Genomic DNA, 13,327 nt, shown 5'->3' on the forward strand with positions numbered 1-13,327 from the left:
CAAGTATATTAATATAATGAGAAGTAATAGTAAGAAATGTTAATTGGTGTTTAGCTGATGTAACATGCAAAAAAACTTTGAGATAATAGTAAGCTATATTCTTGATTTTAAATTAATAATTGTCTCAAGGGTAAAATTTTAGCCCAGCATTCTTATCAGCAATAGTCTTTGAACATTAAACTTCACATCTGTAGAGCATCTACTTAAGTTAATTCTCAGACTTACCTTGAAAAACTGAAGGCAGTATTTTGTAAGTACTTTAAGGACTTGAATGTGGTACCTTTTTCTTCCTGGACTTTATAGCATGTTTTAATGTGCTCTTCATAGATCTTAGTGGGAGATGGAGAAATTTGCCAAGACCAAAAAAAGGTAGCTTTTGGATATCAGCAGCATCTTAAAATCAAAATTCTTAGGTAGTCTAGGCATGCACCACTAGAAACTTTCAGTAATAGCTAACTTCAAAATACTGAACTTTCCGATGTTAATTTACTTTGTCAGGAATCCAGTTTCTGAATAGGTAAAATTTGTGCCTGTTAGCTAGTCCAAAACAATGGCAAACTCCTCAAGCCAAAATGCATCTGATAGAGAGGAAGAGGAGGAGGATAAGTTGTCATCATTCTTTGGCATAGTCCAGTATGAAGAAGATTTAATGCCAGTAGTAGCAAAACCAGAATCACACAATGCATCAACATCATTATGAAGTATAATGTCACATCCAATATCTGTTCCTACTGTAAATGTGTGGTGGTTTCTTTTAAATTCATGCCAAACTCTAGATATTGATGGTAGTTGTTCTATAAGCTCATAACCATACGATTGTGAAGATTTGTATCTAAAACTTTCCAGGTTTATATCAACCTCATCATCGCTACTGCTCCAGACTTCTTTCTCCTCGCTGCTTTTACTTGATGTGCTAAAATGTACAACATAGTGAATGTTATTCTACCATAACTCATTCCATAAGAAAACTAAAAAGTTGGGAAGTTGCTGTTGTATTCAGGTTAAATGAACACATTGGATTAAAATAACTTAAAGTACAGTTCTTTTATATAAAAGACTAAGACTGTATATTAGTCTTTATATAAAAAGTCCTTAGCCCAAATAAATGAATATGCAAAGAACTGCCCAATCAGTGATTTCAATCTAGCAGGACTTGATATGGACTTTATAGTGCTATAATACTTGGATTGTAAACAACACAAAGAAACACTTAATAAACTAAAGCAATGTTATTCTATTAATTTAGAACACAAAATAATTTGACTTCTAGAAATACCAGTAGTTTCCAGCACAGACGTATAGTACACTTAGTCTTTTGGAAGAGAGAGCCCAGGGGTTTTCCAGTCTGCTTTGGGTGCTCTTATTTTCAATCACTTTCTCCTCTGTAGGATCCATATTCCTCCTCTCCATCTCTGAATTTCCCTCTCTCCTGCAATGGTTCTTGTGTTTTATAAGATGCTGTGATCATTAAGCATTGTAAATTACCAGCTTCTTTACCACGTTGAATTGTTAGCAATTCAACACATGCTCATGATACAGGAACTTGTTACATATAGTCATCTAGATCCTCAGCTGAACATAGCTCCATTGAAGTCAGTTATTCCAGTTGAGGATCTCACCTCATGACCTTTTAGGGACAGAGAAAGACAAGTTGGAAATGGAGGGTTTCTCTTGATCCTTTTGAACTTTCCTGACAACACATACAGGAATGATACCCTTGATTTGTTTTTCTTTCTTTTCTTCCCCTGGGCAAGTACTACCTTGCACACACACACACACACACACACACACACTCTCTCTCTCTCTCTCTCTCTCTCTCTCTCTCTCTCTCCATAATATTAGGTGTATTATGAAATGCCATTCAAGCATAGTAGCTGTGTTTCTTACTCTGTATTTGAAGGAAGCTTTACTTCTGGAATTAATTCAACTGCACTTTGCCAGTGTTCAGGTACTTCAACAAAATCTCTGTAAACCTTGATTTGTAGACTCGTTCCTACAGGAATATTGTACAAAAGTTGCCTAAGCTCTCGCAGTGTCCATCCTAATACATTAGCATGTCCAATTTTAATCAGAATGTCACCTGCCAGGGGAAGCAAATAATAGTATTAATATAAAAATCCAGGATTATTGATCTTCAAACTGAAGTGTGCGTTTGTTACAAACAATTGCAGTTTTGGCAAGAGTGGGAAGGCTTAAATGTTTGTTTGGAGAAGTGCTGTGTATCGGCTCTGTTTTACATGCTGGTTCCCCTACCTCTCCTAAACATTGCTTTACTAACTACTTAGAAAGAAATAATAAATGTTACAGCTCCTTTTAATACTGAATGAAAGGGAGCTGATATGCATCTTTTATTTAAAACAAAACAAAAAGAAACAACAAACCCTTTTCCTCCAAACGCTTTTTTGCAATAAAATTTGTTACTGATTCAGAATTATCCTTTCTTGTTTTACATTTTTGGCTTTGTCTACAGAAAGATGTTACATTGGTAACCTCAGTTTGTTTGTCTATGGTTTGTGTCTAACTTTAAGCTGCAGTAGGTAGTGCAATTTTTTTATTTCCATTTTTGAAGTTTGTTCATTCTGAGGTCTATATGATGATCTGCCTACTATTCAGCTGTTAGCAGTTTTCCTTGTGCTACCTATGCTCTACTGTCTCACGCCTACTGCAACCCATCTTCTGAGTTGTGTGCTCCCTCGCTAGGGGCAGAAGTTACACACAAACTGTAGGGGTGCACCAATAAAGACATTTTTGGCTGGTACCTATAGCCGATTATTAACCAGCCATATTGGCCAATGCTGATCTGATAACCAATTTACAGGAATGCAGCTGGGCAGCATGGAGAGCAGCACCCTTCAGGTAAGTCTGTGGAGGAGAAAAGGCATGGGGGGGTGGGGGGGCAGATTGAGGCCCCCACAGTGAAGGAGGGAGTGGGGCAGGAGCTGGGGCTGGGGATGCTGCCCAGCTAGGGCAGCGAGTGGGACTGCGGGCAGGGAGCGGGACAGAGCAGCGGGCAGCTCGTCCAGGGAATCGGTGTCCTGGCGCTTAAAAATGGCAGCAGCTGCACTTGGACTAAAAGCTCATTTAATGAGCTTTTAGTTCAAGTGCCATTGCCACCATTTTTAAGAGCGGGGACGCGCTTAACGAGTGGAGCCGAGCAGGAGGGCAAATGCAGGCTTGCTGAGGGCTCAGAGCTCTCCACTCTGCTGCCTTTACCCTGCGGGCTCTGCATCGGCTGCACATCCCGTCTGCCTGGCAGCAGTAGGAACAGCAAATTGTGCCTCCGGCTGCTGGCCAGGCAGGGAATCCACAGCCGATGCAGAGCCTCTGAGGCAAAGGCAGTGGAGCAGAGAGCCCTGAGCCCACAGTGAGCAGCTTGTATCTGCCCTGTGCACAAATGCTGGGGGGCACATGCACCACCATACCTCTCTTGTGGGGAGGGCACACAGTGGCAGTGGGCCTGCTCCCTCAAGCCTGCTCTCCACACAAGCCACCTGCGGCTCCATCCCGCTCCTGGCCCCAGGTCCCAATCACTGCCCTGGCTGAGCAGTACCCTCAACCCCTGCCCCACTCCCTCCCTCACTGTGGCAGCTTTGATCTGCCCACACCCCTTCCCCTCCATAAACTGACCTGCAAGGCACTGCTCTCCATGCTGCTTGGCTGCATTCCTGGCCTCATGCATGTGTGTGGCTGTGCATGTGCACAGCATCTGGGGGCCTCAGCCAGAAGGCATATTATATTTATTGGTGGAATTGGCTATACCAGCCAGAAAAGGCCAATAGCTGATAATGTCAATTTTCCTTTTATATATCGGTGGACCTCTAATAAACTGTGATTGGAAACTGATTACAATCTGTAACACAACAGAAGTTCAGTGCACATAAATGGCTTCCAAAATGGTTGAAACTGGTTTAAGATAAACCTATATGGATGTAGGTAGTATAGACTTAACTGATTTAGGTTAAATCAGATTATTGAACTTCTGTTCCAGATCCTCTGCCCCTGCCCCCCAGGATGCTTTTCACCTCCCCTGTCTGCTCCAGGCAACTGTGGGGGGGACGGGGTTTCTAGCAGCCCCCAGTCTAGCCTGAGCCACTTCAGGTATGTGGCTGCATTTCTAGAATCCAAAGTAAATGTCTGTTCACTTGCTTATTGGTTCAATGTGTACATTTTAGACTAACCTGCAAAGATTAAATTGATTCAGCCTCTGGCTTTTTGACTGTCTGTACTTAGCCCTTGAGATCATCTTAACTAGACTTCCTAGATACGATAGGACTGAGCTAGGTGTGCCTTTTTTTCAATAGCCGCCAGTGGTGAGTTTGAACAGCTAGTATTCAGCTGTTTGAACAGCTACACATTACAGGAGCCATGTCTTACGTTTGAGTAGGCATGGCTTTGTGGGACTGGTCACAACTCTCTACTTGAAAGATTGCCCTAATGTAGACCCTGACAAGATGCTCTGCACCATGAACAGATTTTGGATTTTTGAATGGGCTGTAGAAGAGAGATTACTGGGACAGGGGCTATAACTAGCAACTGTGCCCAGAGCTCTTGTTGGTGGAGAGCTCATTGTGTGCAACATGTGTTCAGAAAGGGGTGTGAGACCACTCTTGGACCTGCCCCTGCACAGCACTACCAAGGTCATTAGCGCAAAGAGCTCCAGCAGGAGGTCCTGAAAATAATAAACAAGAACAGGATTTCTGGTAATGCGCCTACCTGTCTGTGTTGTAAAGAGCGGGTCTGTGTTTTTGCAAGTGACGCTAGTGCTACATCTATAAATGTGGTGATGGACTGTTTTCCAAAAGGTATTTGAAACAATAGTCCTATCATAGGGACCAATTAGAAAAACTTGTCTTACCCGATAAGAATGGGATGGCTCGGCAATTTTTTTGGAAATTACGTAAGAACCCAATGCAGACAGACAAACTGCTGTGGACAAGAGCTCTATCAGCAACCTGCTCAAAATACTGCAGAGAGGAAGTGTGCCAGGAAATATCTGTGCTGAATTACAGTTCAGTTGCATAAGGAGATTTAGACAGCACATTCTAGGCTATAACCTGCTTGTTTGCTGTCAGGTTTGGTAGAGTTTCTTTCCACATGTTTTGCTTTTCTTCCCCTGTCCTCCCTTTGTGTTAATGGTATCTGTCCTGGAGACTTAGTTTAATTTTTGTTTCTATGCAGTATCATGTCCGCCTATGGCCATGAATTTCCAACCACTTTCTCTGAGCTGCTGCTGCTTGCTTGCTTACGTTCACTTCCTCCCCTTAAATCCCTTCTCTTTGTGACATAAACTGTTACAGCTAAAAAGTAAATAACTATTTTTTACAAATCCCGGCACAGCAAGGATGTTTGTTATATTCTATTGTGTGTTGTTATAATAGCTCACAGTTCTGTCATTCTGTAATTGCAGCACCCTGGTTGAGAATCACTGTTCTAGAAAAATATGCTGCTTCATGCTTAGATTTGCCATACTGATCTGCCCATGCAGGTCCAGCATAAGCAATTAATGCTGCCACCACTTACCACTCTGCCAAATTTCCAGACCCAAAGGGAGTCCCAAGGGCTGGATCCAGAACATAGACCCATGTCATCTGGGCCACAGACCTGCCTGTGGGGCTAGAAATTAGACTGGGAGGAGAAGCAGCTACTGTTGCATCTCTGGGAGATGCAGCAATTAAGGATGCTTCGGCCCACTTCCAGCCCCAGGGGGTGCAGATGATAAGGCTCTGCACTCTGGAACTGGCCCACAGACAGGCTCCATGTTCCAGATCTGGCCTGCGGGAGGCCAGATAAGTTGGGTTCTATTGCTCCACACAAATGCATAGAAGAGTAACCATCTGCATTCTGTGCTGGTCATCACAGTTCCTAGTTGTCTGAGTCCAGAAGCACTGCTCTCCTGAGTGATGTTGCTCCAGATAAATGTCCCATTTTAACTGCTTATTTTCTTTCTGCTGCTCCTCCTCCTCATACCCCTGTAGCCACCTTGCTATGTCATTCAAGGTTGCCCAGGTGAATCTATTCAGTACAACTGCTAATGTGCATGCATCACCCTGGTTCTAGCAACAGCTGCCATGATTGTGACACTTCTTTGCATGTTCTCAGTGCTGCCTGAGAGCAAGTCAGAAGCAGTACTGGCAAATAGAGAAGAATTGTGGGAATTATGGGAATTTCTGGAGGGTCCTACAATGTCCTGCAAGAAAATTCCATGGAAGAGAACTCAGTAGTGAGATATTGCCTCATTGCATACCTGCCCAGAGTGCTGTGTATTTAATATAAACTTATGCAAGGCAATCATTAACTAGGAAGTTGCTATAAGCTGGCACAAAAGAAGTGGTGTGCATATACTTCAGTTTGACAGAAATCAGGGGTGGGCAATTATTTCAACTGGAGGGCCACTTAATGACTTTTGGTGAGCTGTTGAGGACCACAAGGGTAGCCCTGCCCCTTAACAGGTGCCACACAACCTGATTGTCATTTTGAGACCAAAAGCCCCTAACACCTGACCTTTGCCACTGGAAGTCCCTTTCCTTGCCCCTAAAAGTACTCCCGGGGGGGGGGGGTGCCATCTTGAAACCAGGAAAAATAAACCCAGATCATATACTAAAAATCAAATATCTACCGTAACATATTTTAATTTTAATTCAAAAAATATTTTTGTTCTGATTTGTGTGTGTTTGCATAATTTATATAGAGGTGATTGCATAATAGCTCAAAATAAAGTCCTACTCTTGTATATTGTGTGTGGAGTGTGTGTGGGGGGGTTGTTTGGGTGTGTGTGTGTGGGTGGGTGTGGGGCTTTTGTGTGGGGTTTGTGAAGAGGTCTATGGGGGGGCACCATCACACATCCCTCACTCCCCATGGTGCATAGCCCCCACTGCCGGTGACAACAGCAGCAGCAGGCCCTCTGGGTACTCATGGCCTGTGGGAGGCAAAGCCCCCTGATGGTGTGCGGCTCCAGTTGAATCCCAGGAACTGCAACGTGGTGGCATGGAGCCAGCCTGGCTGGGCCTGCTGGCATGTGCCTTCAGCTTAGACCAGGGTGGCTCTGTGCCAGCACGTGTGGCTCCCAGCACTGCAGGCAGGAGCTGTGCACCATCAGGCCAGGCCAGCTTCATGCCTTCACGTGGGGCTTCCAGCACTCCACATGGAGCTGCACATGGTAGCACAGAGCCAGCCAGGCCTGGCCCAGCAGCATGCACTCCTGGCTACAGTGGCAGGAGCTGAATATGGCAGCTCCCAGCTGTCCTTCTGGAAGCTGTGTGGCATCAGGGCAGCCCGGCTCACTCCATGCCAGCAGGGGGTGCCCGCCTCTGGGCTGGGCTGGGCTGGCTCTGTTCCACCACGTGCAGCTCCCGGGACTCAGCCATAGCTGTGTGGTACTGGAGAGCTCTGCCTACTGCAGATCATGAATGCCCTGAGGGCCCTGCTGCTGCTGCTGGGAGTGGGGGCTGTGCAATGGGGGGGAGGCGTGTGGTGGGGGAGCCCCCACACAGCCACAAATCCCACACTCACCCACACGTGTGCTGTCCGGCCAGATGGGCTCCATACTGCCAAGTGTGGCTCTCAGCTCTCCTTTTGGGAGCTGTGCACCATTGGGCTGGCCGGGCTGGCTCCATGCCTCCATGTGGGGCTCCTGGCACTGCAGGCAGGAGCTCCCCTCCCTATACACCAGCTGTCTAGTCGGGAGCCCCACAGAGGTGGAGTCACAGAGCCTGCCCAGTCTGATGGCTCACCAACTCTGAAAGCCCATGCCTCTTGCTGGCTTTCTCAGAGGCAGCTGCAGGCTGGTAATAATTGTTTTCTGGAGGAGTCCCATGGGCCAGATAGAATGGCCTGGTGGGCCAGATTCAGCCCATGGGCTGTATTTTGCCCGCCCCTGATATAGATCATTTATTGCTCACTGGCTACATTTATACATGCTAGTAATGCAACTGAATAGACCCTAACACAGTTTGTGCAGGAGTTTATTGCTCCCCAGCATGCCGTTTGCATGTCTGTCAGGGACCATAGCATGTTGAACTAGGTCAGAGTAGCACCAGCTGGCAGGGAGCCTGGGGGGTCAGCCTGCCAACCTGGGGCTGCTCTGACCCAGCTCAACATGCTGTGGAGGATGGCGGGGGCATGAGGGTGCTCCAGTGCAGGGCTAACTGACAGGCTGCCCCCATACTGAAGCACTCGTGCCCCAGCCAGCCCCGTCAGTATCTACCTGTGTGTTGCAGTGGAGTAAATAACTCCACCGTAAAATAATACTTGTGTTTGGTAGTACTATGCTACAGTGGAGTTTACTCTGGCCTAATCTCACTGTACGTGTAGATGACAACATTTGACTGTGGAACTAATTAGGCGGTAAACCTGTTATGTAGACGCCCCCATGAAGCGAACAAATAAATTCAGTGCAACATTTCTTAAAGACGAGCAGAATTTCCAGTCTATCTGAGTCTCTAAAATTCTAGCTATTTATTTAACGGAAAGATCTTGTTGTTTAAAGTGCTAAACATAATACTGTGTTTTAGATTTATATTGAATATTCAGTGACCATTACAAAATGGTTATTGTTAAAGTAGGAATGTTTCTGTAGGTTTTCACTGAAAAAGGAATGTTTCACTGAGGTCATACCTAATACTGGGTTGCATTGTTCACACACAACTGCTTTTAAGATATGAGTGCTGAAATAGGCCTTTTCTGGGTTGCTGTTTGAAACTCTAGTAATATTTGGCCTACTTAAAAGAAATATGTAGCCTGTTGATATTTAAAAATTAAGTTCTGTGCTCCCAAGTGTCAGCTTCAGAAGGCTTTGTAAATAGTACATTTCTGTATGTAAACATATTGTTTGTGTTCATGTGTTTATTTTATGTATACATTTATACATCTAGTTACGTATATCAAAAAATACCATACTCTTTAAATTGGCTCAAATCCAAAGTAAAGCCTACCCAGGCAATATTCATTACAATAGACAAGACTCACTTTAATCTGGGAATATTTTACAAAATTATAGGATCATAAGAAAGTATGACTGGAAGAGACCTCATAAGGTCATCTACTCCAGCCCCTGCTCAAGGCAGGATTATCCCTGACTAAACCATCCCAGCCATGTGTCTATCCAACCTGCTCCGGAAAATTTCTAGGGATGGAGATTCGCCAGCTTCTCTTGCTAGCCTGTTCCAACGTTTAACCACCCTTATAGTAAAAAAGTTCTTCCTAATCTTCAAACTACACTTCCTCTGCTGCAACTTGAGTCCATTGCTCCTAGTCATAGCCCCACAGAGAAAAGGCTATCTCCATCTTCATAATCTCCCTTCAGATATTTGAAGATCAAATCCCCACTCAGTAACTCAGTCTTCTCTTCTCCAAACTAAATAACCCTAGTTTTTCCAGCCTTTCCTCATACTCATTTTTGTTGCTCTCTTGGACTCTTTCCAATCTGTTCACATCCTTCCTGAAGTATGCAACTCCTGTCTTTACTGTTATAATCAAAAACTTTATATCTAAAATGAGAGCAGGAATTAATTAATTAAAAAATGTATTGAACCAATTCAGCTTTCTGCTTTTTTTGTTTGTGAAATGCATTGTAAGAAAGATGTAAGTGCTCCCAGAAGCATCCCTAAACCTTTGCTTCTGGTTGTAGAAGCTAAAATCAGCTGCAAAGTCATTATATTTGTTACAAAGGAGTACCTGGGAAGTCCCAGGTCTACTTTACAATGCCCAAATTTGATCTGGGAAATCAAATAAATTAAATCAGAGGTTTGATTCCCTGAGTTTATAGCTGTTACTGAAAATGCCTTTATAGTCAATCTGTTTTCAGACTGTTGTATATAGACATTAAAATTATGAGTAGCTCAATATTGTTAGACAAAAATCTTAATACTATAGATGTTCTTCTAAAAAGCCTAATAGTTTGCATATGCCTTTGTGCACATTAGTTCTTTATCACAATGTTATAGTCTGAAAACTACCAGCCCTTAGCTTGTCAAATACAAAAATGTTAGGTTAACAACAGGGCTTGCATCAGATCTACCTTCTTGCAGAGGATTCTTTTACTAGTTTAAAATTAAAACGAACTCAAATAAAAATGCTATGCCTCTTTTAAGGATATGTAGAACTTCAGTCTTTGTTTGCGTTTCATCAAATAAGCAGAATGTTATCCATTTTTCTAACACATGGGCTTTTAGTTTAATTCTGAAAGATGATTTTTCCCTCAGACCTGCATACATAGTTCTTAAGATAACAGAGTAAATTGTTTCCATTATTTTATAGGGATATAGTTTAACGTGTGTGTGTAAGCATAAGCTATTTTAACTAAGTAGCTGCATGACCTTCAAGTTGCGTTCTAAATTAGAGACGATATCACACTTAGTAATTATATAGCAATTATCGGTTTCAGTGCATTCAAAAAAGTAAAGCAGCGAACGACCTGTTAGATCATGTAGTTTAGCCTTGTGTCAGTTTATCAAGCTAAACCCTCCAGTACTTCTGGGTAAAATTTAAAAACTGTTTGCTCTATAGAGAGGGAATGTAAAAGTAATGAAACACAGCGCTCTTCAAATGAGGCATTTTAACTTTCTAATTCATGTGAATAATGCAGCATTCACTTGTTATTAATATACCAGATGTCACCATGTGTACTTTCAGGGGTTTTTTTTAAAAATATAACTGCAGTACTTAATGTGTGTTTTCTTTTAGACTAGGCAGATTACTTCTGGTTATTTATAAATAAATTGTTTCATTATAATTCCGTAAGTATAAATGTAAAAGCAAATGGCAAGATAAATACCATTAAGTTCCAGGACACACGGAAGTTTTATGTTGCTTGTAAATGTGAAAATGTTTAAATAAAAAACTCACAGAAAGGCACTGAGCAGACAATAAGATATTAAAGTACAGTTACTGTACAAAAGTCACATTTGACCTTCTATTTTTGTGCAAAATTGCTGATGACAACAGGGGGTGATCCACCTTGGCTGAAGGGCAATATCTAGTTGTACATTTATACTTTTGCCTCATGGACCATAATTTAAAGTGGACTTTTGATCCTTCTCTACAGCAAGAGTTTGATAACCCTGATCAAAATGTACGGTTAGGAAGGAAACAAAACAAAACAAAACCCCACAAAGGTTAAAGATCAGGAGAACTGGTGATTCTCATGTCCAGATCTGGTATAGCATCTCTCTACTCTCATGCTATCCTCAAAACATCAGGGGGAAAAGAGAGGGAGTAAGGGAAAAAGTTATGATTAAACAGAAATCTCTTTAACAAGAGAGACTAAATGAACTTGTCAATGGGAAAGAGATGCCATAATACATGTCTTTTCTACTGTTAATTTTTTTTACAAGAAATGAGCTGTGAGTGATGATTTTTGTTTCTTTAATCTTTTAGATTCCTCTTTTTATTTTTTATAACAAAACTTGCTTATGTAGGCAAGTATATAAGAACTGTACATTCACATTTAACTGGCTCTATGAAATATCAATATGAAACACAAGCAAGCAATTTGTTTTGAAATTAGTATTTCAATATAAAGAAAGATACCCATCATTTACAGTTCTGCATATAATTGCATGTGGAAATATCATTTAGATATATCCTTTTCTTAATCTAATAATAAAATCATTGTTCATGATAGCAACTTAAATCAAATTAAGACAATAGGATATTAATCTAAAAATTGATTGTCTCCATTTATCAGAAAAAAAATTAGTAACGCTGAGCTCAACTCTGATATTCTTATTCCACTTGTGTTCCTCTGTAATTGTAGTGATTAAAGAGGAATAACTCTGGATTTTCTTCAGGTAAGCAAGGTCAAAAGTGGGCCCAAGGTAAAACTGGTGAATGGATCATAATTAGGGTTACATTTCTACAAAACTATGGTGATTAGGGCTATTTGTCTTTTTACCTGGTTTTAGCCTTCCATTGCTAGCTGCAGAGCATTTCTCAACAAGACTTGTTATCTGGAGATATGGACCGTTCTGAATGATTATAAGACCCAAGCCTTGTTCTCCCATCCTGATATTGGTCTTTAATGTAGTACTCAAGGTGTGTTCAGAGATCTTTTCCAGTGCTGGAAACAGCCCTTTGAAAAATAATTGGGAGATTTTACTAATTGAAATTATGACAGCATCACAAGCCCCAATTCAGCAAAGCATTTAAGAAAGAGCTTAAATCAATGCCTAATTGGCAGAGCACTTAAAAGTCCCATGAGTTTAAAGTTAAGTACATCCTTACATACATTTCTAAATAGATACGAACTGCTGAATTAGTGACACAAAACTATATTGATTTAAAAGTTATCAAATATTATATATTCTGTGAGATAATTATCTGAAAACAAGTATTTCTGAAATAGCTTTTTAGCACACTTAGAAACGTATTTCTAAACAACTGCATGCTGTGCTGAAGAAAAGAGCTACCGCTCATGCTGTGCATTACTTTTAAATGGATATGCACACAGAGAGGAGAGGACACGATAGAAAATGATAGCTTAGTGAAGCCACCAACTGTTTTGAGGAAGCTTGAATTCACATGAGAAAATGTGTTTTCCCTGTCAGTGTTTCAGGATGAGATTCATCTCTAAATTTTTCCAGCAGAATGGTTTTATACATTGCTGCTTACATGAGGAAAGGGACTGGTACCTGGCAAGTGTATTTCAGTTCCTTAGGTGTATAATCTGAGCATCTATTAGCCATTTAAATGCATGATATAAATAATACAGTATAAATGTCAGATCATCCAAACTTGAATCCACAACCAGTTATAATGAGGATGATAAAGTAAATCCTCTGAATTCTTCCTTTTACCAAAAGCCTGGAAAATTATGAGGCTGCCAGAGCATCTCCTGAAACTGCTAAAGCTTTGTATCCAACCCTTGACTTTACAGACCTGAGATTAGTAAAACAGACCAGTCTCTAAAGAGAATATCTGGGTTTCTTTTGTTCTTTGGGGACAGATTCAGAAACTTCACAAACCTTACCCTGTGGCACCTCTGAAGCTATCATTCTGCAGGGACAACCCTACATTCTTCAAGCCTTACTATAAAGTAACTTGTGGAATCTTATCCAGCCCTCTTCCCCAGAAGTGCCAGCCTTTTCGTTTTTCATCCACCCACTACCCTCCTCTAGATATCACCAGCATTCAATATATACCCAGATATTGATCCAAAAGTATGTGTGGCTGTAAATGATGAGAAAAGTGAGGTGGTAAAAGGTTATGAAGAAGAAAAGCCATATAGTCATTCAACTAGCAGATGCAGTGAGACCCCAAAACTCTTGGGGTCCCTTGAAATACAGGAATAAGGGAACATTCCTTTTCCCTGAAGTACTGAGATGATGAGGGA

The 13,327-nt window shown here is 41.7% G+C and overlaps 1 protein-coding gene across 1 annotated transcript; it reads right to left on the bottom strand.

Moving 5' to 3' along the window:
- Nucleotides 1-75: 75 nt before the first annotated feature.
- PDZD9 (PDZ domain containing 9) lies at nt 76-12,989 on the bottom strand. Its single transcript, XM_025206996.1, has 4 exons — nt 12,965-12,989; nt 11,891-12,067; nt 1,888-2,080; nt 76-913 (listed from the first exon to the last, which is right to left on the bottom strand). The coding sequence occupies exons 1-4, from the start codon at nt 12,987-12,989 to the stop codon at nt 538-540; spliced, it is 771 nt and encodes a 256-aa protein (XP_025062781.1). The 3' UTR covers nt 76-537.
- Nucleotides 12,990-13,327: the final 338 nt, after the last annotated feature.

The sequence above is a fragment of the Alligator sinensis genome, unplaced genomic scaffold (assembly GCF_000455745.1).
Source record: "Alligator sinensis unplaced genomic scaffold, ASM45574v1 scaffold330_1, whole genome shotgun sequence".
In the NCBI taxonomy this organism is placed as follows: domain Eukaryota; kingdom Metazoa; phylum Chordata; order Crocodylia; family Alligatoridae; genus Alligator; species Alligator sinensis.

Coding starts and splice junctions, on each gene's coding strand:
- PDZD9 (XM_025206996.1), bottom strand. CDS start 12,989: ATGATAGCTTCAGAGGTGCCACAGG. Junction 2,081..11,890: donor CAATGGAAGGCTAAAACCAG/GTAAAAAGACAA, acceptor TTCCCCTGGCAG/GTGACATTCTGATTAAAATT. Junction 914..1,887: donor AAGCTTCCTTCAAATACAGA/GTAAGAAACACA, acceptor TGTACATTTTAG/CACATCAAGTAAAAGCAGCG.